The sequence below is a fragment of the Epinephelus lanceolatus genome, chromosome 1, assembly GCF_041903045.1.
Source record: "Epinephelus lanceolatus isolate andai-2023 chromosome 1, ASM4190304v1, whole genome shotgun sequence".
NCBI lineage: Eukaryota > Metazoa > Chordata > Actinopteri > Perciformes > Serranidae > Epinephelus > Epinephelus lanceolatus.
The window spans coordinates 26,261,355-26,280,160 of NC_135734.1; the positions used below are offsets into that span (position 1 = coordinate 26,261,355).

Here is an 18,806-nt window from a genome sequence, read left to right on the forward strand (position 1 = left end):
CCACTGCACTGGCTTCCCTTTAAAATGTCCTGTAGCCTGTCCCTGTCACTTGCAGTGAGAACACAGCATTCGGCTTCTTATTCATAATGATACAGAATTAAATAAAGACTGATAATTATAGATACCCATGTCATCCTCTGTAGCTTCTGATTGTTTCCAGAATAAAAACACCTGCACGGGTAGCTTGTGTGTAAAAGTTTTACTGAGGTTTACATATAGTTGTAACATAAAAACAGCAGGTAGATTATGACATGAAAATATAATGTAAAAATAAATTTCAAAAAGGGTGTGCAACATGTAAGAGAATGCTGCCTTATGTTTATTAATTCATCTGTTCAGTTGAGTTTGATTTATCGAGGACACACTGGTTTTTCAAGTAATGAACTCTAAGACAGTGGTTCTCAAAATGTGGTATAGGCACATGCAGAGGTCCAAGAGGACCTCAAAAAACTGAGATCTGGTTTTAATTTAAAGTTATTTCACAATAAAAAAGCACAGTTACATTTTATATAAGGACAGTTATGTAGTTATGTAAAGTTTCCATTTCCCATTTCATACAATCTGTGTAGGTGTGCCTTAAGAGGGCTCTAAGGGGCAAATGGGGCTACTTTCTATTGGGCAACCCCACATACAGAACATAACCAAGTTTCAGAAAACAACCAAAAGACTACAGTTGAGGAGATTTGGTAATGGCTCCGTCTACAAACCTCTGAGGCAGTTCATAGTCAGTCCTGTGTCAAATCACAGATCCTGATGCAACATTTCTCTCCGAGCCAGAAGCCCGGATACAGAGGCTCTGTGAATTCAGCTTCAACTGTGTAAAGAAACTTCATACTGTCTGACACCTCGTAGAAGGACAGAGTTCCCTCTTTGAACTTCAGATAAACACCGAGCCTGTGATGACTTGGGTTTTCCGTGAGCTCGATGCTGTCACCCCTGTGGCTCACAGAGTACTTTGTGGAGCGATCAAGACTCCAGGAATTTTCATTGGCCCCAAATGCTGACAGCATAGTGCGAGATTTTCTGTCTATTCCTCCGTAGGCGAGGGCGATCTCAGCCTTGTCTCCTTGCACCTCTATCTCATAGTAGCAGCACTCGGCCTGCAGCCCCTGCTTGCACAGCACCTGCCGTCGGTGGAGAAACCTCTGCGGGAAACGTATAGCTGGACTCTTACACTTGAGAGGGCTGAGCCTCACCTCCTTGTCTCCTGCAGAAATCACCAGGTCCTCGTGAGCTGTGGTGGGGTCCAGGCTGAGGCTACATGCATCTGAGATAACAAAGAAAAACAGGTGAAGATAACTTTGGCACTTTGAGGACACAGTTGTGGAAGAAATGTTAAGATATTTTACTTCAGTAAAAGTATCAGTACAACAGTGTAGAAATACTGCCTACTTTAGCAGAAGTACTTAAGTATTACCAGCAAAATGTTCTTAAAGGTTCTGTATGCAACGTTTTACAGGCATTAATTGTTTTGTATTGCCACTGGGTAAACAGGTTGTAACATAACTTAGAAACTGAGACCTTCACCGTCCTTCTTGATCGCCTGGAACGACCTGTGGACTGACTTCTATGTAAAGGATTCTTTCGAGGAAAATCCAAAATATCTGTAGTTTATGTGCACTCTTGAGTACCTTTCCTCTCTTCAGCTCCTTTAAAGCACTAACAATGTGCAACAGTAGCTAAAATTAACTTAGTAATAGAGTCTACTAATGTCTGAACACCCAGGACAAACAATAACACATAGTCCACACATGTTGTTTCCTTTAATGTTTTGCAGCGGTGGCCCAGAGGCAGACCTTCAGGCAGGTAGCAAGTCCACTCTTGGCTGGTCTGGTCTGTCTGTTAAGTAGTGTCCCAACAGTGGGGAGAGCGACAGGGAATGGGGCAGAGGGACCATTTGTGGTCTGATAAACAGTCATCAGTGCCCCATATCATAAATTTAGTGGTCAAAGTGCTGAAACACTGGGGCGTCGGTAGCTTAGTGGATAGTGCTGGCGCCCCATGTATAGAGGTGATGCCTCGCTGCAGCAGTCACGAGTTCAACTCCAGCTTGCAACAATTTGCTGCATGTCGTCCTCCCACTCTCTCTGTCTCCCCATTTCACACTGTCCTGTAGATCAAAGGCAAAAAGCCCAAAAAAATAATCTTTAAAAAAAAAAAAAAAAAAGTGCTGAAACACTGACGTGAAATATATGCAGTATTTTGAGTTTGCTACCATGATACCAGGGATTGTGTGGGAGGAATATCAGAGACTCATCCGGGAGGGACTCGGAGTAGAGCGAGTTGAGGTGGTTCGGGCATCTGGTAAGGATGCCTTTCGCACGCCTCCCTTGGGAGGTGTTTCGGGCATTTCCAACCCGGAGGAGACCTCGGGGCCGCCCCAGGACATGCTGGAGGGATTACATCGCCCGGCTGGCCTGGGAACGCCTCAGGGTTCCCTCGGAAGAGCTGACGAAAGTGGCTGGGGAGAGGACTGTCTGGGCTTCTTCACTGAGGCTGCTGCCCCCACGACCCGGACCCGGATAAGTGGAGGACGATGAGTACGAGTACGAGTACGAATATCAGAGACCTTAGAAAAAACAACATTCAACCACAGAGAACAGATAAAATGACAATCTTTATTTCATTAAGCTCACTTTAAAACAGGGTCCTGGAAGTTTGAATAGGCGGGAGAGCTGAGCTGGCACCAGAACTGGCCACACTTTTAGAATGGGCACACCACCAACAGGAAACACAAAACACACTTCAGAATAAAAGCACATCACTACAGACCTCTGTAAATGCATTATACAACACACAGTGGAGTCACACTTCGAATGTTGAAATACACATGTGAGGATGAGGCCAATGACAATGCCCCCTGCCAGTACTTAATTCAGCTCTCCCAAGCATCTCCCCTGGCTGCGACATCAGTCACACCTAATGTTGATTAGTTAATTACTTGTCAGTCCAGTGGTGGTAAATTCAGCAATTCACCTCACCATTCACATCACACTTTCCTCTCTTGAAGCGAGAAAGACCCTGTCCCTGAGTCACTGCGAGGACATAATCTTAAATTCCAACATAATAGTCTTGAGACCAAGCAGGTGGCTTCCGATGTCGCACAGAGCATCCACTAGAATTACACTGACTGCTAAATACTGTCTTTTTCTTTTGATTGGAGCAGGCCGCACATGCACCCTCAGGGTAAGGCCTCAACATTGCAAGGGAAACAAAGCAGTCTTTAAGAGGAATCCTCTTTGCTTTTCCAGCTCCCGAAGACACAGAGGCCTGGGCCACATGACTGGCAGGTGGCAACCTCTCTCCTGCTGCTGACCCCAGGTCAACTGGGCGACGACGATGGACACAACATGCACCAAACTGGAACTCTGAACATTGTTGTTTGGAAGGTCTGGTCAGCCGAATGTCGAGTTGGCTGGCCCTCCTGGACACTGGATTGCTTGTTGCTGCCAAAGGAGAAGTAAAAGGCTTAAGGCGCTTGAAGTGCACCACACACTTAGGGCCTCCCTCCACTAAACATACACTGTAGAGCCAATCTGTCCGGCTCTTTCAACCACCCTGAAAAGGCCTTCACACCTCTTCTACAACTTGGGACACAGCCTTCACTTACTAACCTTACCTTGCACCTAGACTAACTCTCCGTTGGAGTAGCACTGAATAATCCTAAGAATTTTTATGATGATGTCTTCAACTGGATCTATAATTGTAGACAATGTCTCAAAAAGCCTGGAAACATAATCATTAACCGAGGAAAAATGCTCCTGAGTATCTAGATTTAACATGACGTCTACAGGAAGAACAACATTCCGCCCGTGCAAGACTTTATGAGGCGCCTCAGCCCAGTTCAAAAAATAGTCACCTACAACTGGGATATAACTATTCTTACCAGGGGTTTCTGGAAGAGGGCCTAGTATATCCAGAGCCACCCGTTCAAAAGATCTGGATGTACTGTAACTGATAGCTGCAAAGGAGCACATGGAGACTTACTCTGGGTCCTGTGGGAGTGCAGTCTACACACTACACAGTCTACACACTCATTGCTTAACATCCCCAAACCATGCTGGCCAACAGAAACAGTCCTTTACCTTCCCTTGAAATGTCTGCACTTCTAAATAACCCCTGTAGTGTTATCATGCAGCTGTGCCAAAACCTTAGGTATGAAAGAGCAAAGGAGAACCACTTGCACTCTCGTTGCAACATCAGAATTGGCAGGAAGGGTTCTCACGAACCTAGACCCAACTGATTCCAACCAGGGGCATACTTTTACAATCCAGGGCCGTTTGGCATGTGACACTCCTCTGCCTGCATTTCACAATCTGCCATCACTCACTGTCACCCATTTGGGCTTCTGCTAACTCATCTACCTTCCTGTTTTCGCTCAAGGGAACTGAGAATTTCCTGTACAGCACACATTTTAAGGATGTCCTTGCCTGTCTGCAGAGAATTATAATCAGTAACTAGCACAAACTCTTTACCTAACAGGTAATGTTTGACATGCTTGGTAAAGTTTACCATGCTCAAATGCTCCTTTTTTGTGGTACTGCATTTACACTTACAATGATACTATCTAGCAAGGTTGTCCACTGCAAGTCTGCAGTGATTAAGTCCATTAGTCATAATGTATTGGGCAATTTGCAGAGAACAAAACTCAAAACATTAAATTCAAACACAAAATGATCGATCCCTAACAATCCTCAGGATCAGCTTCCACCGTAACCACTAACTAAAACAAGAGTGGAAAACAAGCAGATGAAGCTTAGGCTGTCAAGAACATCATCTATCCTTGGAAGGGGATATGTATCCTTACTAGTGACATTATAAAGTTATCTGGACTCAATACAAAATAGGAACCCACCGCTTTTCTTTTGCACCAGGAGTACAGCGGCTGCCCTGGGTCACAAGAGGGCCACGTGATGCCACTGTCAAGCATTTTTTCTAGATTATCTGCTACATCCTACTGCAAGTGGAGGGGACCCTTCATGGAGGTAATTTGATGGGTTTAGCTTCACCTGTACTAATTTCATGCATGGTCAAATGAGTCTTGCCTGGGCTAAAAAGAGAGATTGGTGCAACAGCAGCCTCACTGCCTTAGAGAATAGACCCTTGTCTCCCACCCCAAATTGATTGAGTGTCTTCCCCTTACTTAATACACTTCCACACGTCATCACCCTCTACATCAATGAAGAGCAAACCCATGTCATGTCCTTTTCATTTATTAAGGCATCACTGGTCACATTAATGACCCGCACTGGTAGTGCCCCCTTCTCTTCTTGACAAACTACACAGCTACCAACACATCACATAACCCACTGAAGGCCTTGCGGAGCGCGGCCTGACAAAAAGAGACCAATAAATTGTGGTTTCAGCAATTTGTTCCACATTAATAAAATGCACCAAGAAATACATATACTGTATATAAAAATTAAAATGTGTACTGAACTTGCGTGGTAGTTGAGACCCCCCTTGAGGTCTAGGCTTGAGGCCCCATCCAACTCCCCGGTGGACCACAACTTCATCAGACAGCACAGCAGGTGAAGAGGCAGAGCAGGCGATGCCAAGAGCAGCATGCTGGAGGCGGCACAAGCTGGAGGGTGGTGGCAGCAAAGCTGGAGAGCGGCAGCGGCTTGCGTTCCTACACGCTAACCCCCTATCTGTCTTTGTCACTGGCAGCCCTAAGCAGCTGCAAACGACACCTTCCTCTCCTGGAGTGAATGCAGCCATGCAGTACAACATCACACTCCCCACACTCCCCTTTTCAGTCCCTCAGTCCACAGGCTGCATAGTCAGTCGCACCTGATGATGTTCATTAGTTCATTACTTGTCAGTACAATGGTGGTAAGCTCAACAATTTAGCCTACTTCACCGTTCACATCACAATATTATCGTTTTAGCTGGCTAATGTTAGCTAACATGACCTTGTTTGTTAATGCTGGCAAATGACTAGCTAACGTTGCAAAATGCTGTCTTATCTAATGTTAATTAGCATTTATTCGTCCAGACTCCCGGGCTTGTTTGCATATTAGCCTACTTTTTCAACTATTGTTACAAAGCAACCAACTCCATGTAGCATAAGCTAAGTTAAAGCTAGCTGGCTAACCTTAGCTTGCTTGCTCGCTAATGTTATAGCTATGTTAGTTAGCTTAATTGCCAAATTATTTCATCAACTAACATGATCCATAATACTAGCTTGTGTATTAAGGCAAATAGTGTTAATTTGGCCAAAAACAAATTATGTAACTGTACAAAGCAAAAGTATAAAACTTATTGCATTCTACTGGTCAAGAGTGATGCAAGACATCTAACCAAGCAGCCAGGAATGCTGCTCAGCCTTGAAGACAATTCATGTCAACCAGAGACATCTTTAAAACTGTTGACAGGACACCTCAAACTTTTTTATCCATGTAAGTTACTTAACTGGAGCTGAGAAAAGCATTTTAAAAATCTCTGATGTCATCACAATATTAAGTCAATGAGCCGAGCAGGAACTCTTAGGCGGGGCCAGCAGGTGAAACGCAACCTGATCTCACAGAAATACGTGAAATGACCACGACCTCTTAACACCGCATTCCGTGGTGGCAGCACGTAATGGGTTGAAATTACGTGCTGCCACCACGAAAACAATGCCAATGTAAAGTCAATTAGGATCCTCTCCCGTGGTGGACACACGGATTCCCTGATTCAATCACGTCACGTCAACCTCGTTTTCCTCAATGATATCTTTAACATTCCTGTATACACACAAAAACGCGGAAGTGTTCTTGATATTAAAACGGCAAATACATTCCCCTGTTATAATTTCCCACCAATAATAATAATAATGATAATAACGTGATAGTTCGGCTGTTCTAGATATTTGTTATAGCCTATTCAAATATTCAATCACAAAAACGCCGTTTCTAGAGAACTTGCTAAAATATCTGAAATGAACCATCATGTCTACTTTTTCTTAACATATTTCATCTAGGTGCAGTGTCATTACTAGTTCAGCTTTACTAGACATTTGATATACTCGGTAGATGTATCTTTTTACGACCCTGTTTTACAACAAGCCGCAAAAAACCTACCGTCCCAAAAACGCCGTTTTTAGAGTACTATCTAAAATAACTACGATTAGCCAATATCCTTACTTTTTTTCTTAACATAGTCCATCTAGGTGCAGTGTAATAACTACTTCGGCTTTACTAGATATTAGATTTATTCAGTAGATCTAGCTTTTTACAACCCTATTTTACATGCCGCAAACGAAACCTACTGTCCCAAAAACGCCGTTTATAGTATATTAGCTAAAATATCGAAAATTAGCGGACATCTTTACTTTTTCTTACCATAGTTCATCTAGGTGGAGTGTAATAACTCGTTCGGCTTTACTTGATATTAGATATATTCAGTAGATATATCTTTTTACAACCCTATTTAGAGCCCTACTTTGCAAATCAGAAGAACTACAACTATGTTGCTGATATGTATCAAACTACATGGCGCGGTCCCAGGGAATTGTAGTTTTTTAAAAATCTAAGTGTTTTTCCCAGATTTGGAAGTTGTAAATATTGAATTGAGAGTACACTGTGGACTTTAAGGGGATGGTAAACACATTTGTGAAATCAGATTTTAAATATCTAATTTCTAAATGGGTGAAAATTAATTTTATCCATATTTTATCCATATCTGACAGCACCCACAGTTGTTGACTACACTCACATGATAGCTGAGGTCAAGAGCTCTCTATAACAGTTGGTCCCATGTCTGTACCCCCTTTCGTTGCTGAGTTATAAGCCCTCAAACATGCACTGAGGTCAAGGTTCAAAGGTCAATGGCTGAAAGCAGGAGCCATGTAGAATCTTCATACTGACATATGTCACTCTCCAGGTTGAGACCTTTCCAATGATGTATTTGGTTTAGCTCTACGACGAAGTTTAGATTTTTTCATTTTTTGGACACAAGCCATGCCAGGTATAGTTTCAGAGAGCACTTTGAAGGCCCAGTGTATAAAATGAGTTTTGTTTGTTTCTTTGCTTGTTTTTATCTTTTTTACTGTAGATAGTTACTAAAATGAGTCATCCTCAGACAATATACAATACTACTAAAAAGTAAAACCAATAATAACAATAATGAAATAAGCAAAAATAATATTAAAATCATATTGAAATGTTAAAATCTATTTACAGAGTGGAATGGTAGCCTAATAGATAACTTAGATAATATTTATTATTGTTTAGACACTTTATTATTGCTTAGATACTATTTAGCCTATTATTGTATTTACTTTTAGCATGTTCTACTTTTGAGTAATTTCCGAGAAGTTATGATAAAAAAAATAAAAAATTACAGACTATAGGAGACAACCTCTTCAATGTCTCACGTCAATTAATTAACACGATTTGTCGGCTTTTTATAATGCCTTTTTTTTTTTTTTTTGCTGCTGTCTCCAGTTGAGAGTGGTGATTTGCTAAATACATTCTACAATAATAATTAGATTAACATTTGGTCTATAATATTGTTGGCTATATTACGCATTTTAATTAAAAAAAAACGGAAGAATAAAAGAAATAAACACCGAAATAATTACTTTTTTTTATTGATACTCCTCTCTGACACACACACACACACACACACACACACACACATTGAACACGTGATTGAATGAATGAATGAATGAATGAATGAATGAACATTGGAAGTGGTTCAGCCGCAGTCCCGCCGGCTGGCTCACATTGAGATTACATTTGTTTTTTATTACTAACAAAATGTTTTATATTGACCGTATGAATGGTTTCGTTTTCAAATAAATATTTGGAAACGAAAATATGCTTTGGTGTACTTTTACAGAGTTTTGCAATATGTATATAGCCTACCTGTATCAAAATGTATAATTTTCAGCAGCGGTTTGTGTGACAGCTGCCATGGTCGGACGTATAACCAGCGGGGCAGCCGCTGGTTCTGTGGCGCTGGCTTGGGGTCCACTCTCCCCTGGTGGAGTGGAGGGTGGCCGGGTTGCCAGGGGCAGACGGCTCCATGTGATGGTGTTTCCTCTCTGGTTCTTCCGTGCTCAGCCTTATTTTTATCTTCTTATTTATTTATTTATTTATTAGTGGCGTTTGGATTCAGTTACGGCAGACGGATGGCAATCTGAAATGGAATGAAGCCCACAGACGGCCGACAGCAGCTACAAAACAGTAGTGGAACGCGCCCCATCCGCCCACAGCACAATGCTCTTAAAGCTCTATGCTATCAAAAGCTGGCAAAATACATTTATTTTATTTTATGGCCTTGACATTAACCTGTCATATTGTTGAGTTATCAAGGACACTTCCGCGTTTTTGTGTGTATACAGGAATGTTAAAGATATCATTGAGGAAAACGAGGTTGACGTGATGTGATTGAATCAGGGAATCCGTGTGTCCACCACGGGAGAGGATCCTAATTGACTTTACATTGGCATTGTTTTCGTGGTGGCAGCACGTAATTTCAACCCATTACGTGCTGCCACCACGGAATGCGGTGTTAAGAGGTCGTGGTCATTTCACGTATTTCTGTGAGATCAGGTAATGCATATTCAGTGGGCCGCTTATGGTGTGAGTAAACTCGGAAGCTAGCAAGCTTTTTTGCCGTAAGCACCAGGTGAGTTGGAATAAATAGGCGCCATCTTGGCATTCAGTATCTAGGTATTATTGTACATCTGTGCATCTAACTAGCTAACTGTAAACTAAGCTAAGGTTAGCCAGCTAGCTGTAAAACTTTGCTGCATACTGTCAGTGGTTGCTTAATAGTGTTAGCTGATAAAGTAATTTGCAAAAGGCAAGCTAGTTAGTATCATGGAGCCAGTGATCCAAATAATATGTAGGAACATTAAAGATAGTAGCGTTACTCCAAATATGGCTGATGCCCAGGTGCTCACTCGCGCCTATGGCATGCAAGCACAAGCAACATGTTGCTGACTGCAGTTCACTTAATCAATAAGCACTAATAACTAATAGCAAGGATTTCTTGAAGTTGCATACAGAACCTTTAAAGTATGAGAAGTACTTGTTGTAAACGTTGTGACTGATTTACTATATATAAGATAGAACTTTATACATCCTGAGAGAAATTGCTGCACAGCAGTTGCAATCCATTATGACATTATTAGATTATCAATACTGATGCAGCAGTAATTCACATAGTTCTGTTGCAGCTGCTGGTGGTGGAGCTCATTTTAACTGTTTTATACAGTTAGGTAGATGAGATAAAAGAAGAAAAAGGAAAGCTCTGATACACAAATGTGTGTTAATATTTTTTTTCTGGGATCTCTGGTCATTTTAACTCTCTGAGCCTCAAAACCTTTTAAAAGTTTAGAGGGGAAATCACTCGTTGGAGGAACAGCTAACTCATGGACCTCTGAAATTAGACACACACTTTTTTGCACAGGGTTAAAAGTGAGTGGGCTGTTGGTCTAGAACATAAGAAGATAAACTCACACTGCAGGAATTGTGCTCTGGTTTTAGGCTCCATGTCCTTTTCAGTCACAGTGTTGTTAACTCCAGAAACACCTAAGAGACAATTTTAGACCATCATTAGGAGTCACAAATGAAAAACTTTAACCATGTCATAGCAGAAAAAGTGCAGGTGTTACTAATAAATCGTATGCTGTAAAGCCCTCTGAGGCAAATTGGGATTTGTGATATTGGGCTTTATAAAGACATTTGAAATTGTACCAAGTTGAACTAATACTTATAATGATGGCTCCATTCCTTTAGTGCCCAAGTTAGCCATGACACTGAGCCTTCATTCATGTTGTACCTCTGCTTTAACTGCTACTGTTATTTCTTAATTTGTTGTATGGAGTTTTGTGTAATAGATTATGCTGATTTATACAAGTTAGGATAATGTGGTTTGGGTATTTTTGAAAGCGGTGTGTCACACCTGAAGCTAATCAGCCAGTCAAGAGACGCTCACCTACACTAAAGACAGATATCATGTTGAAATACAATGAGCTCTTTTAGTAATAAAGAGAATTTTTGCACACAAGTTGTTGCACTTCATTTCAGGTATTTGAAGTTTAAACTCTCTGGATGATTTTCTTTACTCAGTAATTTTACTGACTTTACCAAGGGCAGTGTTTCATATGGTGGTCAAATTGTTTGGACCCACAGAGGAGGTTGAAAACCCTTCTCTGAAGTTGAAATTAAGCCTAGCAGGTACCGGCTTCATATCCTTGTTCCATGTCGTCGTCCTCTGTCTCCTCTCCTGATTCCTGCTCTTCTCCGCTGTCAGCTATATTGAATAAATAGTGAATGAAAGCCAAAATGATACAAAATATTTTTGTAAGACAAGTATGATGTTATAAGATTTCCACGTATCAACAAAGATACATACCAGTTTCAGTGATTGAGGCGAATTCTTTGTCGCAAAACTCCTCCAGTCGCCTCCCGAGCTCTTCAACAGCCCTCTTTGTGCAGTCAAAGGGGAGAAGTGGATCCTCTGGAACACCATTGAGAGGATGGAGATGGTCTTCTTTACAGAGGCGCCGCAGAGAGGGCCAGTCCTGTGAAGAGACACAGAAATGGAAATATCATCTATTATGCAGATCCAACTAAAGTTTCCAGTGATGTGACCACTGTACCTGTAAGAACTGGACATCGTTGTCAATTTGTGCCAGACGATCCAGCTCAGCATCTCTCTTTCTGATTTCCTCCATCTTCTCCTGCAGGGTCTGTAGGGACATCTCAACCTGAGCTGTCGCCTCCTCCCTGTGACCTCTGATCACCTCCCTCACTGACACGTAATGTCTCTGGAGGCAGTCGATGACGCTCACCAAGATGCTTTCACAGTAGTCCCGTGTTTCTCTCGCCTCATCCTGTTTTATGCACAAGTGTGTGAGATTATTCTCTGTCTATATGTCAACATTTGTATGCTTTTTTTTCTTATTTTTTGTGTCAGCATTATCTCTGATTGTTTGTTTTCCTACAGAGAAACATATATTGACCTTCACTATTGTATGCAATAGTCTCTCAGTCTTATTGTATGCTATTGTCATCTAAGAGGCTCTTAAGAAGGTTTTGTGATTATTGTCTTTAAATTATTATGGATTTTTTGTATTATTCTATCATTTTCCACCATTTTTGTTGTGGGAGGTCCTTGTGATTGCTAGTTGTGTGCAGCTTGACATGACTGACTTATTGCCCTCTGTTTGCTCAGTCTCTGATTGGCTGCATCTCACAGAGTAGGCTATATCTGCTTGGTGTGTCATTGTGTCTTCATCTCTGCTCGACAAAGGTCTAAGGACCGAAACATTGCTGTTAATAAAGTACTTTGCAAGTAAAAGGACAGTATGCGAGCACCTTTTTTCTTTTTAACATTTGTATGCTTGGCTGCAGGGTACATACAGTATGAAGTCACATGTTCTCCTCACCTGAATCTGTTCAAGAATCCTTTCCATGTTCTTTGATTTCTTTTCTTGTTTCTGCAGAATCTGCTTGGATTTTTTTTGTACGTTCTTCAGCTCCTCCTTCAGTGAGTGTTGGATAGAGATACACATCATGGGTTTAGTTTTGTGAAACTAATTTTTTGTCCTGTTGAAGTGCATCATGTATGTGTGACCTGGTCATAGTCTGGTGGTCTCTGTCTGAGCAAATATTCTGCAGAGTAAGTACCTCTTTCTGTCTGCTCTTCACCATAAAACATTTGATCCGTTTACATTTGTCTGCCACTGGCCGTGAAGGTGCACTCAGTGGTAACTGATCACTGCTATATTTCTGAGTGTATTAATGAGGTAAGTGGGTTGGAAGTCTGAATGAGACTGAAAGTAATTATATGCAAATTCCCTGGGAAATGTGTATGCTGATGCAGCAGCACAGGATGAGCTGCAATGATTCAAATCTCCCAGTCTGGTTACTGTATACATGGCCTGGTCTGGTCACGCAGTTAAATGATCAAATAATAAGGTTGCAGGGGAATGGTTTTAAGGTACACCATAACATAAAAGTTGGCTGTTATCATACCCCGTACATTTGCTTATCTACGATATTGGGGAAAAAAGGCAACTGGACAGAAAATCTCACCTTTATTTTAGTTATTTTTAAAAGGGAGACTTTTTACACAAACAATTTCAATTAAAGTAATACAATTTTTGTTCAACCAACAATAACCCTTCAATTTTCAGTCCTTTAAGGGTCATTCTGACTGATAATAGAAATTCTGTAATACCGTGATACCATGCAACTGCAACATTTTCTGAGATGGTTATCGTACTGTGAAAATCTCATACCGTTGCAACCCTAATGAGCCCTGACTACGAAGGTTTTAAGATCTTTCTGAATTAAAAGGAAGGATGCATCCTGGATCTCACAGATTGGGAAGGGACATAGGACAACGAGAATGGTGTCAGGGAGCACAGACCACCAAGGCCAAGTGCCCTATCGCGCAATGTCAGCAAAAGTAAAAATTAATTTGTGCATCTGCTCCATGATTCTGAATCACTCCAAAATATGGTGAATAACTTTGGGCGAGGCCTCGCAGGGCAAACTGCAAAGGCTTTCCAGAAGCTTGTTCACTGGTATAACTTGGGTTGAGCAATGGTTGTCGATTTTGCATATGATGATGTCCAGAGTGAAACACTGGGATGGATGATGACGTTGGTCTTTCAAAACCAACCCTGCAAAACCACCAGCTTTATGTATTATAGGACTGAGGTCTGAGTGAAGAACAGAGACACAAGGACGAGTGTGTGAGTGTGTTTGAGAGAGAGTGATGGAGAAAGTGGACTATTGCACGCAGTGTTTCTGTAAGTTATTAATAACTTACTTGGGACACTGCTTTGTCACTTTTTGTCCCGTCCACTGGAACCCGATATATTCATACATCAGTGAATTTAAAAATAGAGGGCAAACTTGGTGGCTAAAAAAGGTACAACTTTGCCCATTTGGCCACTTCATCTGTTAGATAAATCAGAAGTTACTTTTTAAGCAGGCAATGAATGCAATTAGCGCCACTGTAAACCCACCTGGTGTGGAAGGATGGACAAATTACTGGCTGCCATCTGCAATAGACAATAGCATCGTTCATCTGCCGAACCCAAGATGCAACTAATGAAAACTGTTCACTGCACTTATGCTCCCATTTTTAATAGGTTTGAGCACTGTAACTGTAACCTTATTCTAAAACTCATCGGTCATCACTGACTCCAGTTGAGTTTTAAAACTCCAGGGTTGCGTTTGACTGTCTTGGTTGTAACGCTAACGTCATAGCAACCAGACCTAGTGTAGCATATTTCTAGTGGACCTCTCCAGCTAATTAGGTAATGTGTGTTTTACTCCTCTTCTCTTTTACTCTTCTCTTGGCGTGTTACACTCGCTCTCCTCTTCTGCGTATCTAACTTTACCTTGTCAACGTCTAAGTCTATCGTAGACATAATGAGGATGTAATGGAGGAGGGGGGAGTAGGCCTTTAGAGGGAGGTGGCCTTGCAGAAGGAGGGGGATGGGACTTTGGAGGGAGGCGGGAGTTGTGGATGTTCAAATTTTTTGTTCAGTGCTGTGTGAAATGCAAGAAAGGTAAGAGTAGCTTTAAGTCTTCTTGCAGGATTAGTAACTTCAACTACAGACCATCTTGCAATGGGATCACTCCAGCTGTGATTCAGCGACTGTGGGTGTGGGACGTAAAGTGGGGGGCAATGGCCACTTTCCTACTTCCTACCCCCTTACTTCAACTTACTTTCTCATTTCATTTTTCAAATGCCTTTGTCTGTAAGTCATTAAGCTTACTTCTCCACTTTAAACTCATTTAATTTCGACATATATATTACATGATCATATTCCTGAGCTCACTTTGCCACTTCCGTATAAACTACTACACTCAAACCACACTCAGCCTCAGACTTAGCCTTCACTGTGATCTCAACTACACCCCTGTAAAGTTTCATTATTGCATTTTGTGCAGTTGTGGCGCTCTCACAGTGAAACAATCTGTCCACAGACAAACATATAAACACCTGGTAAAGCAGTTAAACCACTTCCACGGTAGTTCCCACTACACACTTTGCCATGATGACACACACTGAGACATACAAGGTGGCAACAGTACTAAAAAAACAGCCAGAAGCTGCATTATTATTTGTGTTTGTTTGTTTTTCTTACCTGTCTCCTCCTCCTCTCCTCCCTCACTGATCCTATGGTGTGTCCCCTGTGCTCAGCTGCAGCACACATTGCACATATGATCTGTTCGTCAGTGCAGCAGTAGATATCCAGAGGGCTGCTGTGCTTCACACACACACCGCTTCCTGCTGATGTCTCTGTACAGCTCCGGGGTCTTTTAGATGGCCCTGATTGTCTCCTCTCCTCTGTGCTGCCATCATCACACCTCTCTGTGTCCCTCACCAAGTCAGCTAGAGTCGTGTTCCTGATCAGCTGAGGTCTGGAAGGAAACTTCTTACCACATTCAGGACAGCTGTAGTGACGGTCCCTCCTCTCGTCTCGGTCCCAGTGGCCCTGGATGCACTGCATGCAGAAGTTGTGTCCGCAGGGAACAGTTGCAGGATTCCTGAGGACCTCGGAGCAGATCCGACAGCAGAGGCGGTTCATCTTGACAGGGATCCGAGGCTCTGCCATGTCTGAGAGGAGAAAGGCAGGCTGACACAAGTTTAGTTTCACTTCCCGCTCAAGTGCTTCAGTAGTCATGGGTGTGACTCAAACATTTGGACTGATTTCAGAAGGGAGGGGCAAAGAATGGGCAACAATGGTGGTGTAGTAGTGTTTTCAGTGTAATCTGAGCAGTGGTTGTACCCTGCCATCAGGGAGGTGGTGGAAGGTCATTTTCTGTTGATATACTTTTAAACAGATGCAGTTTGTTTGGGGTAAAAAAGTTGGGAAGTTATGCACATTTTTACTCAGGTAGGGTCGGATTATGAGACAGTGGGCTGTAGGGCACAAATATACAAAGGGCCCCACCACCTCTCCAACACAGGAGCAAGATGTACAGACTTTGTGGTAGCTTGCATCTCTTGGTGGTCATTTTGTGTCTCCTTGTGGTTGTTCTTTGGAGGTAATTGTGTTCTTTTTGGTTGTATGTTGTGTCTCTTTGTGTGTTTTTTAGTCATTTGGTTCCCTTTGAGACAATATTAGGTCTAAAGGAGGAAGATTTTCAGTCTTTTATGGTCATTAATGTCTCTTTGCAGTTATTATGTCTCTCTTAAGTCCCCATTTCCACTGAACATTTTCGGTATAGTAACTTTTGGAACCAAAAGTAACACTTTAGACATGGTACCTAGACCCAGGTCTGCTTAGTGTTTCTACCACAAACAGTTCTTTCATGTGGGCAGGGTTGTTATCACTAACTGCACCGTCCCACTCTCGCTGTACTTCCTCCTTTATCAGTCTGCACCTCATTTATTATCCACAGAACAAGGTTGCATGCCAAAATATTCTGAACAAAAAAGAACAGGCTGCAGTTAGAGTCTCTCTCCATGGGATATTTTTTAGTCCTTCTAAGGTAAGCTCAGGGGTTTAGTGTTGCCGGAGACCCCAGGAACGATGCTCCACGACACTAATGCTGCATTCTATTGGTAGCCGGAACCGGGATTGATGCGATTTCTGGTCCGGAAAGGTACAAAAGAACACCCGTTCTACCCGGAGGTCTCGTCATCAAACTCGGGCAAGGTCCAGGTAGACCGAGTCGGTAGAATTGATGTCACAATAAAGATGGCTGCGCACATTGTGAATGGTATACAAAGTTATTTGTCCTCAATTTGTCCTCGTATATGCTGTTTAATTAAGCGTTTGTGTTGTAAAAATCATACAAGTACTTTGCAATGGCATTTCTATTTCCACTGTTGATTTGTGTTGGAAAAAAGTCTGTGCAAGCCCGTTGTAGCCTAAAGTCGTTTGAACCAGCAAAGTCTCCGTTGCTCAGCAACCATGCAAAAAAAAACAAACTTACGGCGCGCTGCCATGTTTTCCAGACTGTTGCAATGAAACGCTTTCAGATCAGACGTGTCATACGGTCATATAAATCCGACAAGGAATGACCGACCTGGATTGCCAAACTAATGCGGCATAACACTACCCTGTTCAGTAATCCACCCATGCTCGCTTGTAGATCTGAGCATCAATTTACAGAATATTAAACTCTATATATTGTGAGGGAGATAATGTTACTGCACATTTAGCTGTCAACCCAACTTTGACATGTCCCTGAGAAACATGGTCTGTATTTCTGATGTTTGCATCACATTTTCAGATGGCTACCTGTTGAGGGAGCAGCACAGAATGCACCCAATAGGATTATGGACAGATGACAAATTTTCCAAAATGGGCCCCTTGTCCACTGAGGCATTTTGACTCGGCAGCTTTATTTCCCAGAGTCAAAACTAAACATGGTGGAGCTGCTTTTAGCTTCTGTGCTGCTTTAACATGAACAGTTGCCTTAAGATCTGATTGAGACATTACTCACCACAGTCAAGTCCAAGCTAAAGACCTACATGTTTATTGCCTTTCTTTCATTTTCTTTAACATCAAATTTATGCGTCAGGCTGCAGTTCACTTTACATTTTTACATCAGCGGCACGTTTGTTCTGCACTTCTGACACCTGCTCTTATTTTGAAAATTTTCACCATGACTGTGGCAGGTTGGGTATCAGATAAGTTAAAATGTGTTTTAATACCAACATATATATCATGTAAAGTCATATAACTTGTATAGTCAGTGATGTAAGTTAATTTGTTGCTGTTCTTGATCCCATTTTAGGGTTAGGGTCTTAAGGAAGTCAGGCAGTTGTAGTGTGCAGTGGGCTTGCCTGTGGATGTGAGGAATGACAGCGTGCCACAGTCATGCACCACTGCTACAGCCACAATTTAAAAAACTGGCTCAGCTTAGTGACCACAAACATAAACTGAACGCCATCCTCGAGGATGAGTTTCAGCTACATGACTTTTGTGGGCCATAGGGAGCCCCCACCATCACCACCACACAAATAAACAGCAAACACAAAACAAGAAGCCTGAGAAACACACCAAGATGATCAGAAGGCCGTTTTGTCTTGGCGAGGAGAGAGAGACTTTCCCTTCATCAGTCTCTCTATGTAAGATTGAGGCACGTTTAGTGGCAGCCAGCTATGAGGACTGCAGATTGCAACCAGCTGAAGCTTTTGCTTGAAGCTTTTTTTCCTTGGATGATTCAAGGTCCAGATTTTCAGGATGTGGAGGTCTCTTCCTCTCCATATTCAGTTTCTGCCAATTTAACCCCTAAGTTCCACACACTGGAGTATATAAAGCGCAGCTCCACCCACTAATCATCTCCTCTAACCAGGCACACCTGAGAGAAATAGGAAGACAGGAAGAAGAAAGGAACTAACACCTACACCAAACAGCTCGGTTTTTTCCTCATACTTACATGCTTCCTTTAGCTCTGATATCTGTGCTGAATAATTAGCTGGAAGTGACTCTGCTCTCATTATCTCATGCTGTGTAATTACTGCAAATCCTGCTTGTATTTGACCAACATCTGGGTCGCATGAGGCTGAGCCATCTACAAACAGTTCCATGTCTGCTTTCAGCAATGGACTGTGAAGGTCTGACCTGGAAGAGCAAACTTTAGTGTGGTTTACCTTCCTCGGCTGCTGAGAGACACTGGGTTTGATACAGCATTTTTTGCTGTTCAGGATCTGCACTACAACAAGCTATGGTCACACAGCAATCTGTGACGTTCATGTTGATCACAGGCACGAGACTAATTTTAAAAGACTAGAAATCCTCCACAATTTTAATTGATACCTCTATCTATCAAATAAAAGCACCAATACCAAAAGAATAATCTTTAAACTAGAATTACCGCCTTGTG

General features: G+C 42.1%; 1 protein-coding gene across 5 annotated transcripts; it reads right to left on the bottom strand.

The window, feature by feature from the left end:
* Positions 1-430: 430 nt before the first annotated feature.
* On the bottom strand, positions 431-18,125 carry LOC117257019 (tripartite motif-containing protein 16-like protein). Of its 5 annotated transcripts, XM_033626825.2 has the most exons (8): positions 17,981-18,125; positions 15,110-15,582; positions 12,389-12,484; positions 11,600-11,833; positions 11,353-11,521; positions 11,179-11,250; positions 10,455-10,526; positions 431-1,267 (listed from the first exon to the last, which is right to left on the bottom strand). In XM_033626825.2, exons 2-8 carry the CDS (start codon positions 15,578-15,580, stop codon positions 726-728), a joined length of 1,656 nt encoding a protein of 551 aa, XP_033482716.1. In that variant the 5' UTR covers positions 15,581-15,582; positions 17,981-18,125; the 3' UTR covers positions 431-725. The 5 variants fall into 5 exon arrangements, with proteins under 5 accessions (XP_033482716.1, XP_078024321.1, XP_033482717.2 ...); XM_078168195.1 differs by lacking the exon at positions 17,981-18,125 and having other exon boundaries at positions 15,110-15,642; XM_078168199.1 differs by lacking the exons at positions 431-1,267; positions 17,981-18,125 and adding an exon at positions 2,599-3,446 and having other exon boundaries at positions 15,110-15,642.
* Between the last annotated feature and the right edge of the window lie 681 nt (positions 18,126-18,806).